This window comes from Hyla sarda, chromosome 8, assembly GCF_029499605.1.
Source record: "Hyla sarda isolate aHylSar1 chromosome 8, aHylSar1.hap1, whole genome shotgun sequence".
NCBI classification, from domain to species: Eukaryota; Metazoa; Chordata; class Amphibia; order Anura; family Hylidae; genus Hyla; species Hyla sarda.
This window is the reverse complement of record NC_079196.1, coordinates 99,630,561-99,649,143: the sequence shown is the minus strand read 5'-3', so window position 1 is coordinate 99,649,143 and position 18,583 is coordinate 99,630,561. Positions and strand designations below refer to the sequence as shown.

General features: G+C 40.3%; 1 protein-coding gene across 5 annotated transcripts in view; it reads left to right on the top strand.

Annotated features, from left to right (window-relative positions):
• The window catches only part of CDK15 (cyclin dependent kinase 15), a 305,671-nt gene that overhangs the window by 168,382 nt on the left and 118,706 nt on the right, over positions 1–18,583 (top strand). For 4 of the 5 annotated variants that reach the window (XM_056536951.1, XM_056536949.1, XM_056536950.1 and 1 more), the window contains one exon: positions 16,009–16,057. In XM_056536951.1, the coding sequence (XP_056392926.1) occupies positions 16,009–16,057 (49 nt within the window). Of the gene's footprint in view, positions 1–16,008; positions 16,068–18,583 lie in introns of all 5 variants that reach the window. The other variant, XM_056536953.1, reaches the window with a different exon arrangement.

The window sequence follows — 18,583 nt, the reverse complement described above, 5'->3', positions numbered from 1 at the left end:
AAATCTGCTGCTGCAGTTGTGCTCACCCTTGTACGATATTTTGTTTTACAGAGTTCGGCTGTAGTAGTACTATATTCGTTTTGATTTCTCTTCAGTACAATGCTGGTCAGTTTTGCAGTGTGTTCTAAGTGGGCTGAATTCCACTCTTGCATGAACTCTGGGTCGTCATTAAATTGAGAAGGCATCTTATATACTCGTAAGCCTCGCGGGGTACGGGCATTGCTAGTATAAGATTGCAGAGAATTAATTGTCCAAAATAGAGGACTCTCTTGATCAGCCATTTAGATAATTCTGTGTTCCAAGGCTCTTACTCCCATAACTGTCAGCTGGTCTAGAGTGTTGCATGACAGAAAAAAAAGCCTCTGCCTCTACTCTGCCTGCACGTATGGTTGGTTCAGGGTAGGTGGATGGTACGTTTATGTTCATTTCCATGCTGTAAGAATATTCTTCCTTCCAGGCATGCTCAGGTTCAGGAAACAACAAGTACAATATGTGATTAGAAGAGCAGGGAACCGTCACATGCACTATTGAAGGGGGTTAAATATGCAGCTGGTAATTGACCACTGGGAACCTAGCCTGATCCTGGAATCCGGGGTGCATAATCCCAATACAATACAATGTGGAAAATGTCAATAGAAAAAAGGAGACTGCACTCACCGTCCACTGATCACATCTTTACTGTAATCAGTTGGGCATCAATACAGCATGCAGGACAGGCATCAGAGAGTAAGAGTCAGAGGTGATGACAGGACAGTACTGTTTCGCACGCTTAGCGTGCTTCCACTAGCTGACACCTGGCGACTTATATGCGCAAGCGCATCTTATATAAGAGACACCGGAACAGGTAAGAAACAGGAGGCGTCATGTGATCGCAACAGATGAATACAAAAACATTGTATATACATTGCAAAACATTAAAAACATATCAAAATAGACATAGTACTGGTATATCAGGAACAAGTAAAAGGCTAGTTAAACACAGAATATGTTGATTCTATAAAAAGGGGCTGAATTCGTAACAATCATTGAAACCAAGAGCACCTATGGCATCTAGTTTTATGATCCAACGCGTGCCTCCTTTTGTAATAATGTTGTGTGTTTGTCACTGCGGTCAGCAGTGTATTGTATTGTAAAATGTGTTGTATCTTTAAGAGTTATGTCATGTGATTGTTACCCAGGAGGTACAAGTGACCTTGTGATCCCAAGAGTGACCTATGGGCTCCCTGCCAGTCTCCCACATATAAGCCCTGGGAGGAGCTAGATTCTTTCTCTTGGAGCTTAGCTCTTGCTTCCTGCTGAGTTCCAGTGTAGTTGTTTCTATTGTGTGTGCCCAGAGTGTTGGAGGCCTCAAAGTCATGTCCTGCAGCCACCATCAATTCAAGTAAGCTAAAGTCACAGCTTTATGAGTCAAGTCAAGTCAGTCCCTGTCATCTGTCAAGTCAGCGTGGCCTGCATTCAATTGTCCAGGCCTACCACATGTCCTTAAGGTCTCTGCCTCACTGGTCACCTCCTTGGGCCCTGGCTGAACTTTATATACGTCACCAACTGTCTACCCTCAGTAAAGCTACCATTGCCGGAACTTGGCGTTGGAGTCTTTATTGCTCCCATGCCTAGCCCAGGATCCAGTGGTATACCTTTGGGTGTTTTTTAGGCTAAACCTAGCTCTGGCATCATGAATACAAGGGGTTAATGCCATCTGCCCCTAGGGTAACAACATCTGCCCTCATCACACCCCGTTACCATAATTAGTCAGATCACACATAGAATACTGTGTACAGTACTGGGCACCAGTGTACAAGAAAGATATAGTGGAGCTGGAGAGGGTTCAAAGAGGGACAGCCAAAGATCTGCCCTCATCACACCTTGCTACCACACTAGGAATAGAAAAACAGAGCTTGTTTCTTCCAAAAACAGCACCATAACTGTCCTCAGGTTGTGTGTGATGTTACAGCTAAACTCCTTTTACTTCAATGGAATTGAGCTGCAATACCACACAGAATCTGAGGACAGGTGGGGAGCTGTTTGTTACATTTGTAATGGCTTCATCAGCCTATAGCAGTTTTTAACAAAAATCGATAGATATAATGAACCTTGGGGGATCATATAACATTAAAGAATGGTATTTTAATTAATGGCCTACTTTTAGGCCTCATGGATTAGTTGATTAAAAGGGGCCATTGCACATGTGTGAACTTTGCTGTTTTTCCACTTCCTACCAGACTCCACTCCTTACACTGGGTAGTGGTTGTACCTAGTATTGCAGCTTGTTCCATTAATAAAGATAGGAAGAACTGCAATACCAAGTACAGCCACTACAGAGTGTACACGGCTGAAAGGATATTGACGTTCTATCTTAAGGTAAGGCCATTAAAAAACAAAAACAAAAAAAAAACGGAGAACCCCTATAGCTAACATGTGTTCTGGGGCTATGGAAAATGAGTCAGTAAATACGAATTCCTGTCTTATATAGTGATTGCATCTCATTGTTGAAATGAGGAGGGCACAGTGCTGGTGTAGTGGTGCGTCCCTTTCAGTGTTTTCCCCTGGCCACCCAGCTGTGCAAGGAACAGGAATGTGGTCTCTTAAATAAAACCCCTCAAGTGTAGCCCCTTCATTTTCAGTATTGTTGGGAGTCCTGGAAGTTGGACCCCCACCAATCATACAATAAAGGCATATCCTAGCATTATGCCCTCAATTTATCAGATAGAAATATGCCAATAACTTGACTGATGTGTATATTTTTTGTTGAATGCTGAACTAGTGGTCTGTGTGGTCTACCAGAATACATACTGAACTTCTGTAAATTCAGATTTATTACCACGCTTATACAATACTCACATTTTGACATTTAGATGATGTCTTAGTTTACCTTGGTGTCATTTTTCTGTATTACCAATGAGGATGTGTGGGGTTGCTAGGGTGAACCTGTTTTGAAACACTAGCATCATTTTAGCATGTTGTCATCGCACATGACAGACACACTTCTGGGGCATTTTGTCAGCAGGAGAGGTCTCCACACTGCTCCCTTAACATAACATTAAATCTTCTCGGAGACACTTCCTGCTGCTTTATCCCACTGAGAATGTACTGACAGTTTCTTGTCTGTGCACAATAAAAAGATTACAACCGCTGGATGGGAGCAAGATATATTTATTCCATGCAGAGTCATCAGAACTATCTGCACCGGGAAAATGAGAATTTAGGAACAGCATGTTTGTATGGGTTCCATCATTTTAGTAAATAATGGATGAACTGAAAGAACATTTCTCATCAACCAAGACTGGACTGAGTCAGGACGACGTCCTTCATATCGATGGACCAATGTTTTGTATTCTTCACATTTGAGCATAAGATCTTTCCTTATAAAAAGAAGCAGTATAATATGAAACTATATAGTAAAGCTAAATTTTGGGCATTATTATTTTATCCAAGCCTGAGGCAGCTTTTAAATGGAAGAAATTGATAAAGGAAAGACTTAGCACTCTGTCTTAGCAGGGTTTCACACGGGTGTATTATGGCTACAAGCTCTGCCTGACCGTGGGTCCAGTGTCGAACTTACTGGTGTCAGAAACTTGCCTATTTGAAGTTGGCTTATTGGTGTCCTTATGGTTCTATTTTATGAACCCCTAGGGTGCCATTGTGTCTCTACTTGTTAAAGGGGTACTCCACTGGAAAACATTTTCTTTTAAATTAACTGGTGCCAGAAAGTTGAACAGATTTGTAAATTACTTCAATTAAAAAATCCCAATTCTTCCAGTACTTATCAGCTGCTGTATACTAAAGATGAAGTTCTTTTCTTTTTGAATTTCCTTTCTGCCTGACCCCAAGTGCTCTCTGCTGACACCTCTGTCCATGTCAGGAACTGTCCAGAGCAGGATAGCTTTGCTATCAGGATTTTCTTCTACTCTGGACAGTTCCTAAAATGGACAGAGGTGTCAGTAGAGAGCACTGTGGTCAGGCAGAAAGGAAATTCAAAAAGAAAAAAACTTCCTCTGTAGTATACATAAGTACTGGAAGGATTAAGATTTTTAAATAGAAGTAATTTACAAATCTGTTTCTTTACTTTACTTTCTTGCACCATTTGATTTAAAACATTTTTTTTTTCCAGTGGAGTACCCCTTTAACGCTGGGATGCAGCACATTGCTTCTAGGGGGAATATTTCTGCTGACATAATGGAGCAAAAGTCTCTATGCTTCCATATAAAATGAGAAGTACATTGAGTATCAGTATAGACCCAGCCTATAGTATAGGGCAGTGTTTCCCAACCAGGGTGCCTCCAGTTGTTGCACCCTGTCCGGGCATGCTGGGAGATGTAGTTTTGTAACAGCTGGAGGCATCCTGGTTGGGAAACACTGTCTTGCTATAGTATGAGGGTCTTGCTATGAAGTCATACAACGCATGTCCGTAATGCAGCTATGTGCAAGAGGCCATAATGTTCACTCCTAACTGGGCTAAAAAACAAAACAAAAAATAAAAACAAGCATCAACAATTGTAGTTTGTGAACTTGGCCTTAGGTAATATATGCCTGTTGGGCAAATTGTGTTCCTGTTGGCCTTGGAGGCTGGCAAAAAAAATCAGTAATAGGATTAAACAGCAATATTACACTCAGCTGACTAAGACAGTCAGCCAGGATATGCTTTATCACACTGTTCTCCAATAAAGATATTGAAAGACATCATAAAGTCTAATGTTGCATCACTTATGGCTGCTAGCTTCTGCTTAAACGGGTATATTCTTTCTTCTTATATATGCGTTTTATGACAAACCAGTAGAGAAAGTGCTGGGAAGTGTAGTACATGTCATCCTTGCTAATACTGTTCTAGTACTATAGCTATAAACAGTGCATGCCAAGGAGACAGTGGGACAGATTTACTATTGCAAATACACCAGAATTCTGGTGTAGTTTGTGCCAAAAAACTGGCTAACATGTCCTGTGTAAAGGGGTACTCTGGTGGAAAAAAATGTTTACAAATAAACTGGTGCCAGAAAATTATACAGATTTGAAATGACTTCTATTTAAAAATCTTAATCCTTCCAGTACTTATCATTTACTGTACCACAGAGAAAGATGTGTAGTTCTTTCCAGTCTGACCACAGTGCTCTCTGCTGCCACCTCTGTCCATGCCAGGAACTGTCCAAAGCAGGAAAAAATCCCCATAGCAAACCTCTCCTGCTCTTGACAAACTGGAAAGAACTATACAACGTCCTCTAGAGCATACAGCAGCTGATAAGTACTGGAAGGGTTAAGATTTTTAAATAGAAGTAATTTACAAATATGTATAACTTACTGGCACCAGTTGATTTTAAAACATTTTTTACACTGGAGTACCCCTTTAACCCCTTAAGGACCAAGCCCATTTTAACCTTAAGGACCAGGCCAATTTTATTTTTGCATTTTCGTTTTTTCCTCCTCGCCTTCTAAAATCCATAACTCTTTTTTATTCCATCTACAGACCCATATATGGGCTTGTTTTTTGCGTGACTAATTGTACTTTGTAATGAAACTGAATGAAAATTAAATTTTTGTACCACTTAAAAAAAGATCTAAAACTTTTTGTACAAAATCGCCCTATTTTGACCACCTATAACTTTTTCATTTTTCCGTATATAGGGCGGTATGAGGGCTCATTTTTTGCGCCGTCATCTGAAATTTTTATTGATACAACATTTGCATATATAAAACTTTTAGATCATTTTTTATACTTTTTTTTTAATAAAATGTGACAAAAAAGCAGCATCTTTTGGATTTATTTTTTTACGTTTACGCCATTCACCGTACAGGTTCATTAACAAAATATTTTGATAGTTCGGACATTTACGCACGCGGCGATACCAAATATGTTTATTAAAAAAAAATATGCTTTTTGGGGGGAAAATGGGAAAAACAGACAATTACAATTTTTATTGGGGGAGGGGATTTTTCACTTTTTTTTTACTTTTTATTTTGACATTTTTCACATTTTTTCTTTACACTTTTTATGTACACATAGGGGACTGTCTATATCAATCATTTGATTGCTAATACTGTTCAGTGCTATGCATAGGACATAGCATCGATCAGTATTATCTGTGATCTTCTGCTCTGGTCTGCTCGATCTCAGACCAGAGCAGAAGACCCCGGGAGACGGCCGGAGCCAGATTATTGGATCGCCGCTGCAGCGCTGTATTGATCTGTATTGATCATGGCATCTGAGGGGTTAATGGCAGACTTCCGCACGATCGCGGATGTCGGCCATTACTGGTAGGTCCCCAGCTGCTGCTAGCAGCCGGAACCTGCCGTGTATGACGCGAGCGCCGTTCCGATGCTTGCGGTCATACACAGGACGTAAATGTACGTCCTGTTGCGCGAAGAACCACCAAACCAGGACGGACATTTACGTCCGTGGTCGTAAAGGGGTTAAAGTGGTTATCCAAGCAGCAACTTCCTTTATCATTATGCTCAGGAAGGTAGTAAATAAAAAATTAATAAAAGAGCCAAGATTTTAGTACATAGTTCTGGTTTGAAGTAAGCCAGCAAAAACTTAGACTAGAGAGTCTTCAAATGTGGCAGGGTATTTAAATCAGCCTGAGACACTTTGATAGCTCTGACACATTTGAAGACTAGGGCCGGCATTTATCATTGGAGGTGCGAGTGAAGCATTTTTCTGCACCTTTTTTGTGTGTGCTGGTAATGTGTAGGAGCACCATATTTATTAGTTGGTCACCGAGCATTTCATAAATTTTGTTCAGGTCACATTTTCTGTAATTTCACTCTTCACATACACCAAAAAGCTAAACTAAGTCTGGGCTGGGGTAGTTTTAGAGACTTTTCAGTGGCTTAGCACCTTTTTTGCACCTTTTCACAAAAAGGCGCAGTTCATAAATCCCTTCTATATCATGTGTATTGCCAAACTCAGTGGATTGCAACTCAAAATCAGCAGAAATGTGTAAACCAAAAGGCGCAAAAAAGGGGCAAATAAACCCTGCTTGTGCCTTTTTTGTGCCTTTTCTAGACATAAAAACCAGTCTAAAGACAATGATAAATGTCGGCCAAGCTGTCTATGTTAGCACTGGCTAAGAATTGGTAAATCTGGGCCATTGAATTATGGACTGCAAGTATGATCAATAGGGCACAGACAATGATCTTCAGACAATGATCTTCCTTCTCTTCCCAATATTCAGTGTATAGCAGGGTTAATGGGGAGCATCCAATAGAAAACTTCACAGAATAGTTGTAGATTATAATGTATGTGAAACAAAACAAACTAGTATATCTAATGCATCTCAATTACAATAAGTACCATATCACTCTGTTCTTTGTTTTTTTTTTGGTAAACAACAACCTATAAGACACTGGTGTACATCAAAAACACATAAACTTGTGCATTTTGCACAATAAAAGTTTAAAATCTACAACAAAACACAGGTTCTAGCAGCTTAAGAGCCTTGTGAAATCCTCAAGGAGCCTCTCTGGGGCAGCCAGGCTAATGTAAACCAGAGCCCTGATTACCTCTGCAGTCAGAGTTTACTAGACAAGCAAACAACCCTGCAAAAATATTCAGCAGGATGTGTGTGCGGTGGGAGGGGGGATCTAATTGTTCCCTTTCCAGAGTGATCGGGTTTTTAACCTCTTCACCACCCAAATGCACATATGAAGGTTGATATACCAACTTGCTTTGTGATTGTAGTTCAGCCCGTATGTATTGCAGTCACTGTAGTATGAATTAGTGAGAAAGTTGAGATCATTTGTTTCAATAGGGAGCACACTCACTAACAATGTGTAAAATGTTTTGTAGAACATGAACGTTGTGTTCACGCTCTACAAAACATTTTATACATTGTTAGTGAGTGTGCTCACTATAGCAACAAATGATCTCACTAATTCATACTACAGTGACTGCAATGCATTACATTTAGCATTCATGGGTCGTCGAGCTCTTGGGAAATTGTGAGATACAGCTCATATTCCGTACTTTATAGAGATCAATGATTTCACCTTTCCCAGCTGTTCAAGGTGTGGTGCCCATGAATTCATAACAAATGTTGTCCTAAAGCTGACAGAGATATTATATAGCACTCAGATATCTATGGGTGCTGGCCGACCCTTGCCCAAAAGCCTGATGTTAGATTAAATGTTGTATTTTTTTTCTGTCCAATTCTATTGTTTTCTCTAAAATAAGTGGAATTAGATCTATCTAATCTCTCGGTTGCATAGAATAAGCATTGAAGACATTGGCCCTTTTACAGACCTATGACTAGCTTTCGTCAGGCAGCGAAGGAGTTAAATGTATCAAAGTATTCTATAAAACACTGAAACAGCAAGCAGCGTTCAGGCATTTGTTGGCTTAAATCTGATAGTCTACATTGTACATGGACAAAGGTTTGGATTATTATGTAAACTTAGATCACTGCAATATTTTTAAAGAACATGAGCTGGCGCTCTCCGAAAAAAAATCTCCTTTTGTTTATTTAAATTCACACCATCTGAAAAAAGGAGGCAACCCAGGCTTGAATTTCTCAGTTTCTTCCTCCAGAGACTGCCCAATTCCAAAGATACTTTCTGGTCAGATTATTGATGTGGCCGCAGTCTGATCTTGCTGACCAGAGAGCTTTGGCTGCCATGTTGGTTTCTTCAAAGCGAATTGAAATGGAGATAAATAGACAAATGCTATGTGGGATTTGTGGGGGTCTCCAGAACTCTTCTACAGCACATCTGTTCTGCAATCTAAATACCATAGTGATTCACTCATCTCTGTTTGTGTACTTTCTGCAGGTCACATTGGCTGCTTCTGGCAGACATTACAGGGTATGGACAGTTTAAATGGGCTCATACACAATGTGCTCCGGCTGTCACCAACAAGTCAAAAGTTTCCGCTATGGTAAAATAATGACTTTTTAATGTCATGCAGGGTGTCCAACGCGCTAACATATTTGCATTTACATGACTCATTTTCTTTGAATTACTTTTTTTTTAAAAAAAGATCCCCACAAATATCACATTAATATTACAAAAATACAATTTACATACATGAATGAAGAAGAAAAAAAAATTGGCACATAAGTTTGTGTGACAGAGATAGGCTGGGTTCACACAAGGACGCTGAGTGCTGTCAAAGATACAAAAATCACTGTATCTGGATGCTAAATAGTGTACTAAAGTATGCAAAAGTCCAAAAAAAACACTTAAACTTAAGATTTAATAAAGCTGTTTAAAATAATCCTAAATGGATCCATTTAGGATTCTTTTAAACAGCTTTATTAAATGTAAAGTTTTAGTGTTTTTTTTGGGGGACTTTTGCTGTCAAGATACAAGCAGCTCACATCTGAAAAAGTGCACTAAAACCGCATGTTTTAATAGGAAAGCTTTTTGTGTGTAAACAGGATATTTTGGATTTAAAGTAGCACAACTTAAAATGTTCTGTAAAACTATCATATTTCAACAAACAGAACTAATGAAAAAAGAATGTTGTTTTGCATTGTTGCCATTGAATAGCAAATAACATCAATAAAAATGTAAAGAATACAATACAATAATTTTTGTTATAATTGTTTAAAAAACAAACAAACAAAAAAAAAGCTACCAGGGTCTCTAAAAGCACAAAGCACTGTTGGATTGAAATTCATATACACATGGATATACATAAATACACAAAAACATGATACAAAAGCGTACACATGCATAGGAGATTTTATCATTGTTTTATCATTTTATCATTGTTTGCGTAAATCAAGTTTATTTCTGTCCCCGTTTCCCTGTGCGTACATCATGTGTACTTTCCCAACATTTATCATGTTTGGTGCATGTTTGTCATAAATAATTACTCCAAAATCAAACGACAAGAACAAAGCCACAACTGGGATATACCAAACACAACCAAATGCAACACACCAGTCGCTATATCATGTACAAGTGAATTACAATCTATGGGGGACATTTATTAATGTTTGCTTATGTATTCCTTTTTTTAGTTATTTTTTTCTTACAATTTTTTTTGCTTATGTGCGACTTATTTATGAACTGCTTTCAGCCTGTTGATAAATTTTTCACTTAAGCAATTTTTCTTTTTTTGCTTTGGTAGTGGCTTTTTCTGCTCCATGTCTGAGCTGGAGTAAATTTAGTAGGTTTTTTCATGCAATGCGACTTTTTTGCGACTTTCGCAATTGATAAATCTCTGACCACTGCAAGTCAAAAGTAACTTTTTGCTTTGGTAAGCAAGATTTTTATTTTTTGCTTAGGAGACTGAACATGCAAAAAGTCACAGAAAAAAGAGCGTAGTCGCACGTGCTTTGATAAATGTCCCCTTATATTGGTACAAAAATACATAAAAACTCCATAAAATTGCACAAAATTGATATATGGCACAAAGATAAACTGATACAGAAAATAAGGTGAAGGCAATGAAATGCATACAATGGTATAGGACAGGTAAAAGAGTCACACTGTCTACAGAACCACAGCAAAATAGTCATAACCATAAGGGGCAAAGGTGACAAAAGTAAGTTATCTAAATACAGAGACAAGACTCAAAAAGATAACCACAAAAAGAGTAAAACTTTAGTACATGATATAGCGACTGGTGTGTTGCATTCGGCGAGTTATTCTTCATAAATAGCCAAATATCTTCTCATGTAATAGGGGATGTGCAGCAAACGAATGATGGCAGCAAAAGACAGCACAAGAAATGTAGCGATTGCTTCTGCTTTTTTTCCCGCGCAAAACTTGTTATTGGCATTTGGCCATCTAATAGGGCCCTTAGATTGATTCTGCAGGGCACCAGAGGATACTCTGATGACCCAGGCTCCAATACTATAGGAGACAGGTGAACCCATTTGATGTTGGCTCTGTAAACAATCACTTGCAGTAGGGTCTAATTCTTCTGGGTTGATTCACTAACAACCTATTAGAAATTTTAGGGGTGGTCTGGGACTTTATTTTTAAGGCAATGTTCTCATGCAGTTTTTTTTTATTAGCCGTTTAGTCTTTTTTTTTTTCAGCTGTTTATTTTTTACTTCAGTTTTTGATCAGTTTTTTTTTCCCCAGAAATTTCTTAAGCCTTTTTTGAGCTGTAAAACACAAATTTAACAGTTTAGAAATCAGCCCAATGTCATTGGCCAGGCATGGCTGAAAAGTGTAATCATCCGCTTTCATGCTCTGCTGTTGGTTAGATGGTGACCAGCTTTGCGGCTTCCCAGTCTCGGTCTCTGCACTAGCGCTGACTTGGCCGGTCACCCCTGAGGCCGGTGATTGGCTTAGCAGACACTTCCTTGTATTAAGACTAAAAGAAAAAGCACGGGCGCTCCATAGTGAAGGAATTAAGTGCAGTGATAAAAACATCTTACCTAATTCAGTTGTGTAACCACATACACAACAATAGAATGCGTGTGTGTGAATATAAAATCCCATCCGCAGCCTTCCTGTGACCTGAGGTATAGCAACAGAAGTACTTCAGAAGAAACCAGGAATTAAAGGGGAACTTCGGTGGAAACAAGTGGAAAACAGATGTTTTCAAATCAACTGGTGCCAGAAAGTGATACATATTTGTAAATTACTTATATTTCAAAATCTGAAGCCTTCCAGTAGTATACTACAGAGAAAATTAGTCAGTATTTTCACTGGCGGCTGCCTGACGGAATCTCCGCTCGCGAAATTCCGAGAGCGGAGATTCCGCAGTGTGAAGATACCCTTAGAATCAAATCCCCAAAGCAAACCTCTCCTGCTCTGGACCGTTCCTGACATGGACAGAGGTGTCAGCAGAGAGCCTGTGGTCAGGCTGGAAAGAACTTCACAAATTTCTCTGTAGCATATCTGTAGTATACAGCAGATGATAAGTACTGGAAGGATTAATATTTTTTAATAGAAGTCATTTACAAATCTGTTTAACTTTCTGGCACCAGTTGATTTGAAAACATCTTTTTACCATCAGAGTTCCCCTTTTAAGATGGCGCTGGACAGGAACAGGACTTCCACCGGGATAAAGTCACGTGTACCTTTATTGACCGACATGCAACGCGTTTCGCTGCACATGCGCAGCAAAATGCATTGCATGTTGATCAATAAAAGTACATGTCACTTTATCCTGGTGGAAGTCCTGTTCCTGTCCAGTGCAGTCTTAATTCCTGTACCTTTATTGACTGACATGCAACGCATTTCGCTTCACATGCGCAGCGGAACGCATTACCTGTTGGTCAATAAAGGTACACGTCACTTTATCCCAGTGGAACTCATGCGCAGCGAAATGCGTTGCATGTTGGTCAAGAAAGGTACACATCACTTTATCCTGGTGGAAGTCCTGTTCCTGTCCAGCGCAGTATTAGAGATATCCAGTACTGAAAAACTTATAGGGGATAAGTTTCAGATCGCGGGGGTCCGACCGGTGGGGCCCCCGTGATCCCCTGTACGGGGAAATGGGCAGGTTGACCACTGCAGGAAGCGGCAGCTGACATCCCCCCTCAATACATCTCTATGGCAGAGCCGGAGTGCTGCCTTCGACAATCTCCGGCTCTGCCATAGCGATGTTTTTAGGGGGCGTGTCAGCCGCCACTTTGTCCGGTGGTCGACACCAGCTATCTGGCCAGCAAGCTGGGGCCCCGTACAGAAGATCGCAGGGGGCACCAGCAGTCGGACCCCCGCGATCTGAAATGTTTTTCAGCACTGGACTACTTCTTTAATTCCTGTTTTTTTCTGAAGTACTTCTGTTGTATCAAGACCAGGAAGTGCTGACCAGAAAGACTGTTGTGATGGCAGTGGCTGGAGATCTGGGAGGACCCTTTTTTTTTTCTATTCCAGCCTGGCCACTTTTAAAAGTAAAATTAAAGTCACAGACAACAGCTTTCATATTTTGTTCTATATGTGCAGTTATGACGATAAAGTTTACCATGCAAATAAAATAGTATGTGTTCATGACTGGAGGCTGGGGTCTTAGAATTGCTTCCTCTAGCGAACCCAAAAAAAAAACGCAGTTAAAAAAACTGCTTCAGTAATATTCCACAGGTATGTTCAGTTATACATTATAGGTAGGACTTTCGACTGTTAGATTGCTTTCATTCTCCATAAAGGTTAAATCTAACCAAAATATACAGTTCCCATATTAGCCTATCTCCGTTTGCCATCACATCAGTGGTGAGTCCAACCAATGGCACTACATTATGCTTAGTCACAGGCTCACTAGTCATACATTCTATTAACGCTGCATCCACCATATATCTTTTTAGAGTGAAGAAGCTATACAAGCCCTTCAGGAGATACCTCCTTCTGCTTAACTTTGCTACCTGCCTGCTCTTTACATCTGGCACAGTTGTTGATGTGTTTTATGGAGAGAATGTGTAGAAGTATTCGCAATCCCATATGACTACCAGGTCACTTTCAATACATTGTATTCAAATTGTTTTGATTTTCTTCTATCCTGAAGAGATTAGAGGGACCCTATGAATTATGTATGCTCCCCACTGCTTTGATAGTTTTGCAGTTGCTTCAATTCACTTTTGGCCAATACTTCGTATTGAATGTGGCACTTGTTAATAAAACAATCTGCAAACATCAAGGAGGCTGAAGATTAGAAAGAGAGAGGGAGTTGTTCCCACAAGCTTGTTGCTTCTTAAAGATACCATCTATCACCAGACGCCTATGGCAATATTAAATAACAGCACAACAGAGTTTATGTGCACTTCTTTATAAAATAATATTAATATTTCAGTTTGGGGGAATACAGAAACAATTCGAGGGCTCAGAGCTCCAATGTGAGCTTCAAGGGAAATGCAAAGTGGAAGTGTATAAGAAAAATAAAATAAAACGGCATTTACTTATTTATAAACATGTTTATATTTTATTCTATGTATGTTTTTTAAACTTGTAGGAAATATATAAAAAATGCTTGAACAAATCTAAATTATAATGGGGCCTTGACAGCTTTGTTGGATCCAACAAATCCAGATGTATCCTGCAAAAGGGATTTTCTATACCCCATCAAAGTATAATAGATAAAATTAGGGATCGACCAATATCGACTTTTTAGGGCCGATACCGATAATCTGTCACCTTTCAGGCTGATAGCCAATAAGTTATATTCCGGTATAAGTTATCGGCCATTTCAAACCACCCCTCCCCCCCCCCCCCCGGCGGGGCAGAAGCCATTGCAGATCAATGATTTAAAGCGTGCGCTTTAAATCATTGGACTGCAGTGGCTTTTGTGGTGCCAGAGACCGCCACCACCACCCGTTTCTCTCCCCCTGCCTGTCCTGAGTCTAACCACCACAGTTGCCCCATAGCCTCCCCCCCCCATCCTCTGCCCACAAACTGCCGCCCCTGCCCCATTGCCCCCCTCCCATCCTCTGGCCCCATGCCGCTGCACCATCGCCTCCCCCCTATCCTCTGCCCACATACCACCGCCGCCCCATCGCCTCCCCCCATCCCGGGTGTTATAATTACCTGTTCCCCGGGATCTGCGATCCTTCTGGCTCTGTCGGCGTCCTGCGCTGTCACTGTGCGCACTGACGGTGACGTCGCGTTGGGGACGTCACTCGTCATTACGCAGCACAGCGCACAGCAATAGCACAGGAGCCAGAAGGATCGCGGACCTCAGGAACAGGTAATTATAACACCGGGGATGGGGGGAGGGGATGGGGTGGCGGCGGTATGTGGGCAGAGGATGGGGGGAGGCAATGGGGCAGCGGCGGCGGTATGTGGGCAGAGGATGGGGGAGGCAATGGGGCAGCGGAGGCGATGGTCGTCTATGGCCGGGGGGTGGGGCATTATCGGCATATCGGCAAGGTAATTGCCGATACCGATAAAGTCCAAAATCACAATTATCGGCCGATAATATCGGCCAAACTGATAATCGGTCGATCCCTAGATAAAATCTGCTCTTTACTCAGGGCATGTTGCATTTTTACACACCTGTGCATGTTTATTCTTTTTAGGATTTTCACTATGGATTTCACTCTTTGCAATGCATGGGAAGAAGTGCTCAACAGAGGCATGTAAAATCAGCAATACAATCTGCATGTAATTTTACCACAGGTCCATTGTAGCTTTGTAAGGAAATCTGCTGCAGAAAATAACCACCAAGACATGTCTGACCTTACCCCAAAAATATTAGAAGTCTCTCAGTTTGTTGGTGATTTAAAATATGCATAACAATTTTTAATAAGATTCATAGTATTTACATTTTATAAGGGTTGTCTGGGGTGACAGAAATGTTTTTTTACACAGAAGATGATTTAAAGTTTCCCTAGCCTTTAAAAAAATGGTTTGACTTGTCTCAGAGACACATCGAAAAGTTTGTTCGATTTCATCCCAAATGATCATTAGAACAAGCAGGAAGAAGTGCATGGTTATGCCCAGCTCACAGCAAACAGTACAAACAGTTTTCTGGCGTGAAGTAAAGTAAATGTCATGGAAGGTCACACCCCCTCCTGGTAAGCCCTGCCCACTTTTTAAAATTGTGTCAGGAGTTGCACAAAAAGGGAAAAAGTGGCAAATTTGTGACAAAATATACATAGGAGGATACATTACAGTCGTGTGTAGATAGAGGCAGAGACAGCACCACTAGTCACTGGCTTATCGGGGAGTTAATTCCTATGCTGGAATGGAAAATCAGCGCAGCAAATACAGACAATCCAAAAAAAAAGAGTCTATGATGGTCCTTGGATGTAAGGCAAAGGACAGACTTTGATAAATATGCAGTAGAATAGACAAATTAGGACATCCGCACTCAACGCTAGATAGGAGACTCAAAGCTCCTATATGGAAACGTCGGTGGACTTGGACTGCAGAGATGCATGGGCTCTCAGAGGCAGAGCTTCTGAGCACCCACGCATCTCTGCAGTCCCGCTCCACTGGCGTTTCCATATAGGAGCTTCGATTCTCCTATCTAGCGGTGAGTGCGGATGTCTTAATTTGTCTATTCTACTGCATAAATGACTGTGTATGTTTTGAATTTGTGTCTATATTTCTGTCTATCCCATATACATTCAGTTTGATGCATTGATTACATAGATTTTTATATGTCTATTTTTAATGTGTTTTTAGAATGGCTTACATTAAGTGGGAAGAGGCCATTTGCAAGTGTCTGGGACAGGTAAGCCAAGGTATTGAAATACCAGTTGCATGAACAATAAAATGTATAAAACATGCAAAGGTACATGGTGGGATTGCTCTTTCCGCAAGCAATTGTATAACTCCACTGTTCATACATTAGGCCGTAACTCTGCATGAATCAACTAGCCTGATCCTAAGCTGCAGATGGCAACTGTGGGGTAATTCTTGGTGAATTTTCCATAGCTATAAATTTATTTTTTTAGCTTGCGTTACCTAAGCCAACTAAGAATTGTATGTAATAACATAGTACACAAACTTGTTTACCCCCAAATGATCTAAGGTTAGGTTCAGACTGCGAAAACTCCAGATGGAAAATTTATGTCTAGAGATTATAACTGCTGCCAGCACTGACTGAATCAGTCGGCGCTAGGACCATGCGGACATTAATGTCCCCAGTAGACTGCAATGTGTTCCTGCCTGAAAAGTATTTCTGCCTGAAAAATGAGCAATGCCATTTTTCAGGCGGAAATTTGAAAGCGTGAATTGGTGAACGGAAAATCTATTCACTAGCATAATACATTTTAGTAAGCCTTAATTCTGCCTGCAATTTCAAAGCGGAATTGCAGGCAGAAATTCCGTAGTCTGAACCTAGCCTAATGGTTTTGTGAGAATCAGATCTTGGTAAAATATTACATAATCGGTGCCGTTTTTTGGCCTCCCAGAAAAGTGAAATATAGTTCTTAAAACTAATGTGAAGGAGATGATGTTTGCAGACCATAATAGGCCCAATGATAGAGAAGTATACCACTGATCGTCAATGTCAGCATTACAATGATTTTTGGGTTGTTTTCTGTGGTTTGCAACAACCAAAGAATAATACAACAAGTAATGTAGCCTAGGTACCCATTCAAGAAAACGTTACGTCTAGGAAACAAATGTCAGTAATACCCTCGGACAAGTTTCCAAAGGGCCTTTTACACAAGTAAATTATTGAACGAACCAGGTAACTCCTGCCACCATGTAAAATGCCCACTAATGATCAAACACTTCCATGGTCCTGAAAATCATTGTTTGTTGGCAGCACATCTCCCCCTGAAACTGCAATCTGTTATTCTTGGGGTTTTGACAGGTTTAAAAATCATCATTTATCTTACTGTACATTACCCTGTGTAATAGGGGATGTACAGTTGCCTTTTTTGTACAGTTGCCTTTTTTGTCTGAACTTCACATAGGCCTAGTCTGGTTACCAACTACTGTCACCTCTATTACTAGGCAGCAGCCTGACCCTTATTTAACAGTAGCAATGTGAAACTCTGTCTTAGTTTGTTTCTGGGGTTTCAATTTAAAACAAATTCAAGTTAGAACTGGGATATCCTGAAATAAACAGGAGGTCTTAGTTCTAACATGCAGCTAACAGATGTGATCGCTCTTCACATATTTTACCACATGGATCATCTTTCCACTATAGGATTCAGATATGTAGAAGACATTGATTAAAAACAATGTCCCTGTGTTGAAAATCCCCATTGTGATGCTGTGTCCACATTTTCAAGAAGATGATACTTGGCCATTCATACACCCACCTGTCTCCCTTAGATTCTTTCTCACCCCATCACCTGACACAACACAGACGATGGCACCTGCAGGCCTCCCTCAGCCAACGAGCCGTAAAAATATGTGCCCCATCCCTCACTCTATACACTACAATATGTGAGCCTGAGCATGAAACACTTGAACAGATGGCAGCAAGGGAGGGGTCTAGCTCTTAAAAGGAAGCCCCAACTGGGACTGTCAAAGGCAGCTAGACTAGAAACTTGTGTCTAACAAGAGTAGAAAACAGCCAACACTGAAAGATCTCACATGACTCGCCATTTGCTGTGTACAAGAATTTGCTGCATTCATTATCCATCCAGTGTGAGAAACCTCTATAAGACATACAAGAAAACAACATTACCCCATTAAATCATGGATGTATTGCAAAGACAAAATGGATACAGTCACATTAAATGTAACAGTTATACACATAGTCATTTAGGTTTTATTTTCTGGTTATTGTTGATAATCTTTTATGCTTATTGCATCATATCCTATGGAAAGTGATTTGGAAGTGTTCACCAAGAACAACCATATAGCATATTGAGCTTATGTGTATGCAGTAAAGTAACTCGAATGTGACTACAAACTAGTTTACCAGATGTCCCAAAGTTTTAACTAGTGTTTCAAGCATTTTCTTAAGTCTATGGTACAGGGGCATACCTTTAGGCAGTGCAGAGGGTGCCTGGAGCCTAAAGGGGCCCATTAGGTCTCTCTTTCCTATTTGAAGAACCTATAATGGGGCTCCACATCTTCAAGTTATGCCTCTGTATATATATGGTATCGTTAGTACATGACAGCATAAAAACTGTTACTAAAAGTAAAGCTTACATTGTTTTATAGTTAATAAGGAAAAATTATTGTTCATTAAATAGGTCAACCATGAACAGGTAAAGGCGGAAGATCAGTGATTGGCTGTTTTTTGTGATTCCCTGTTTCTGTGTGTTTTTTACAAAGCTCTACTTTTTCAATA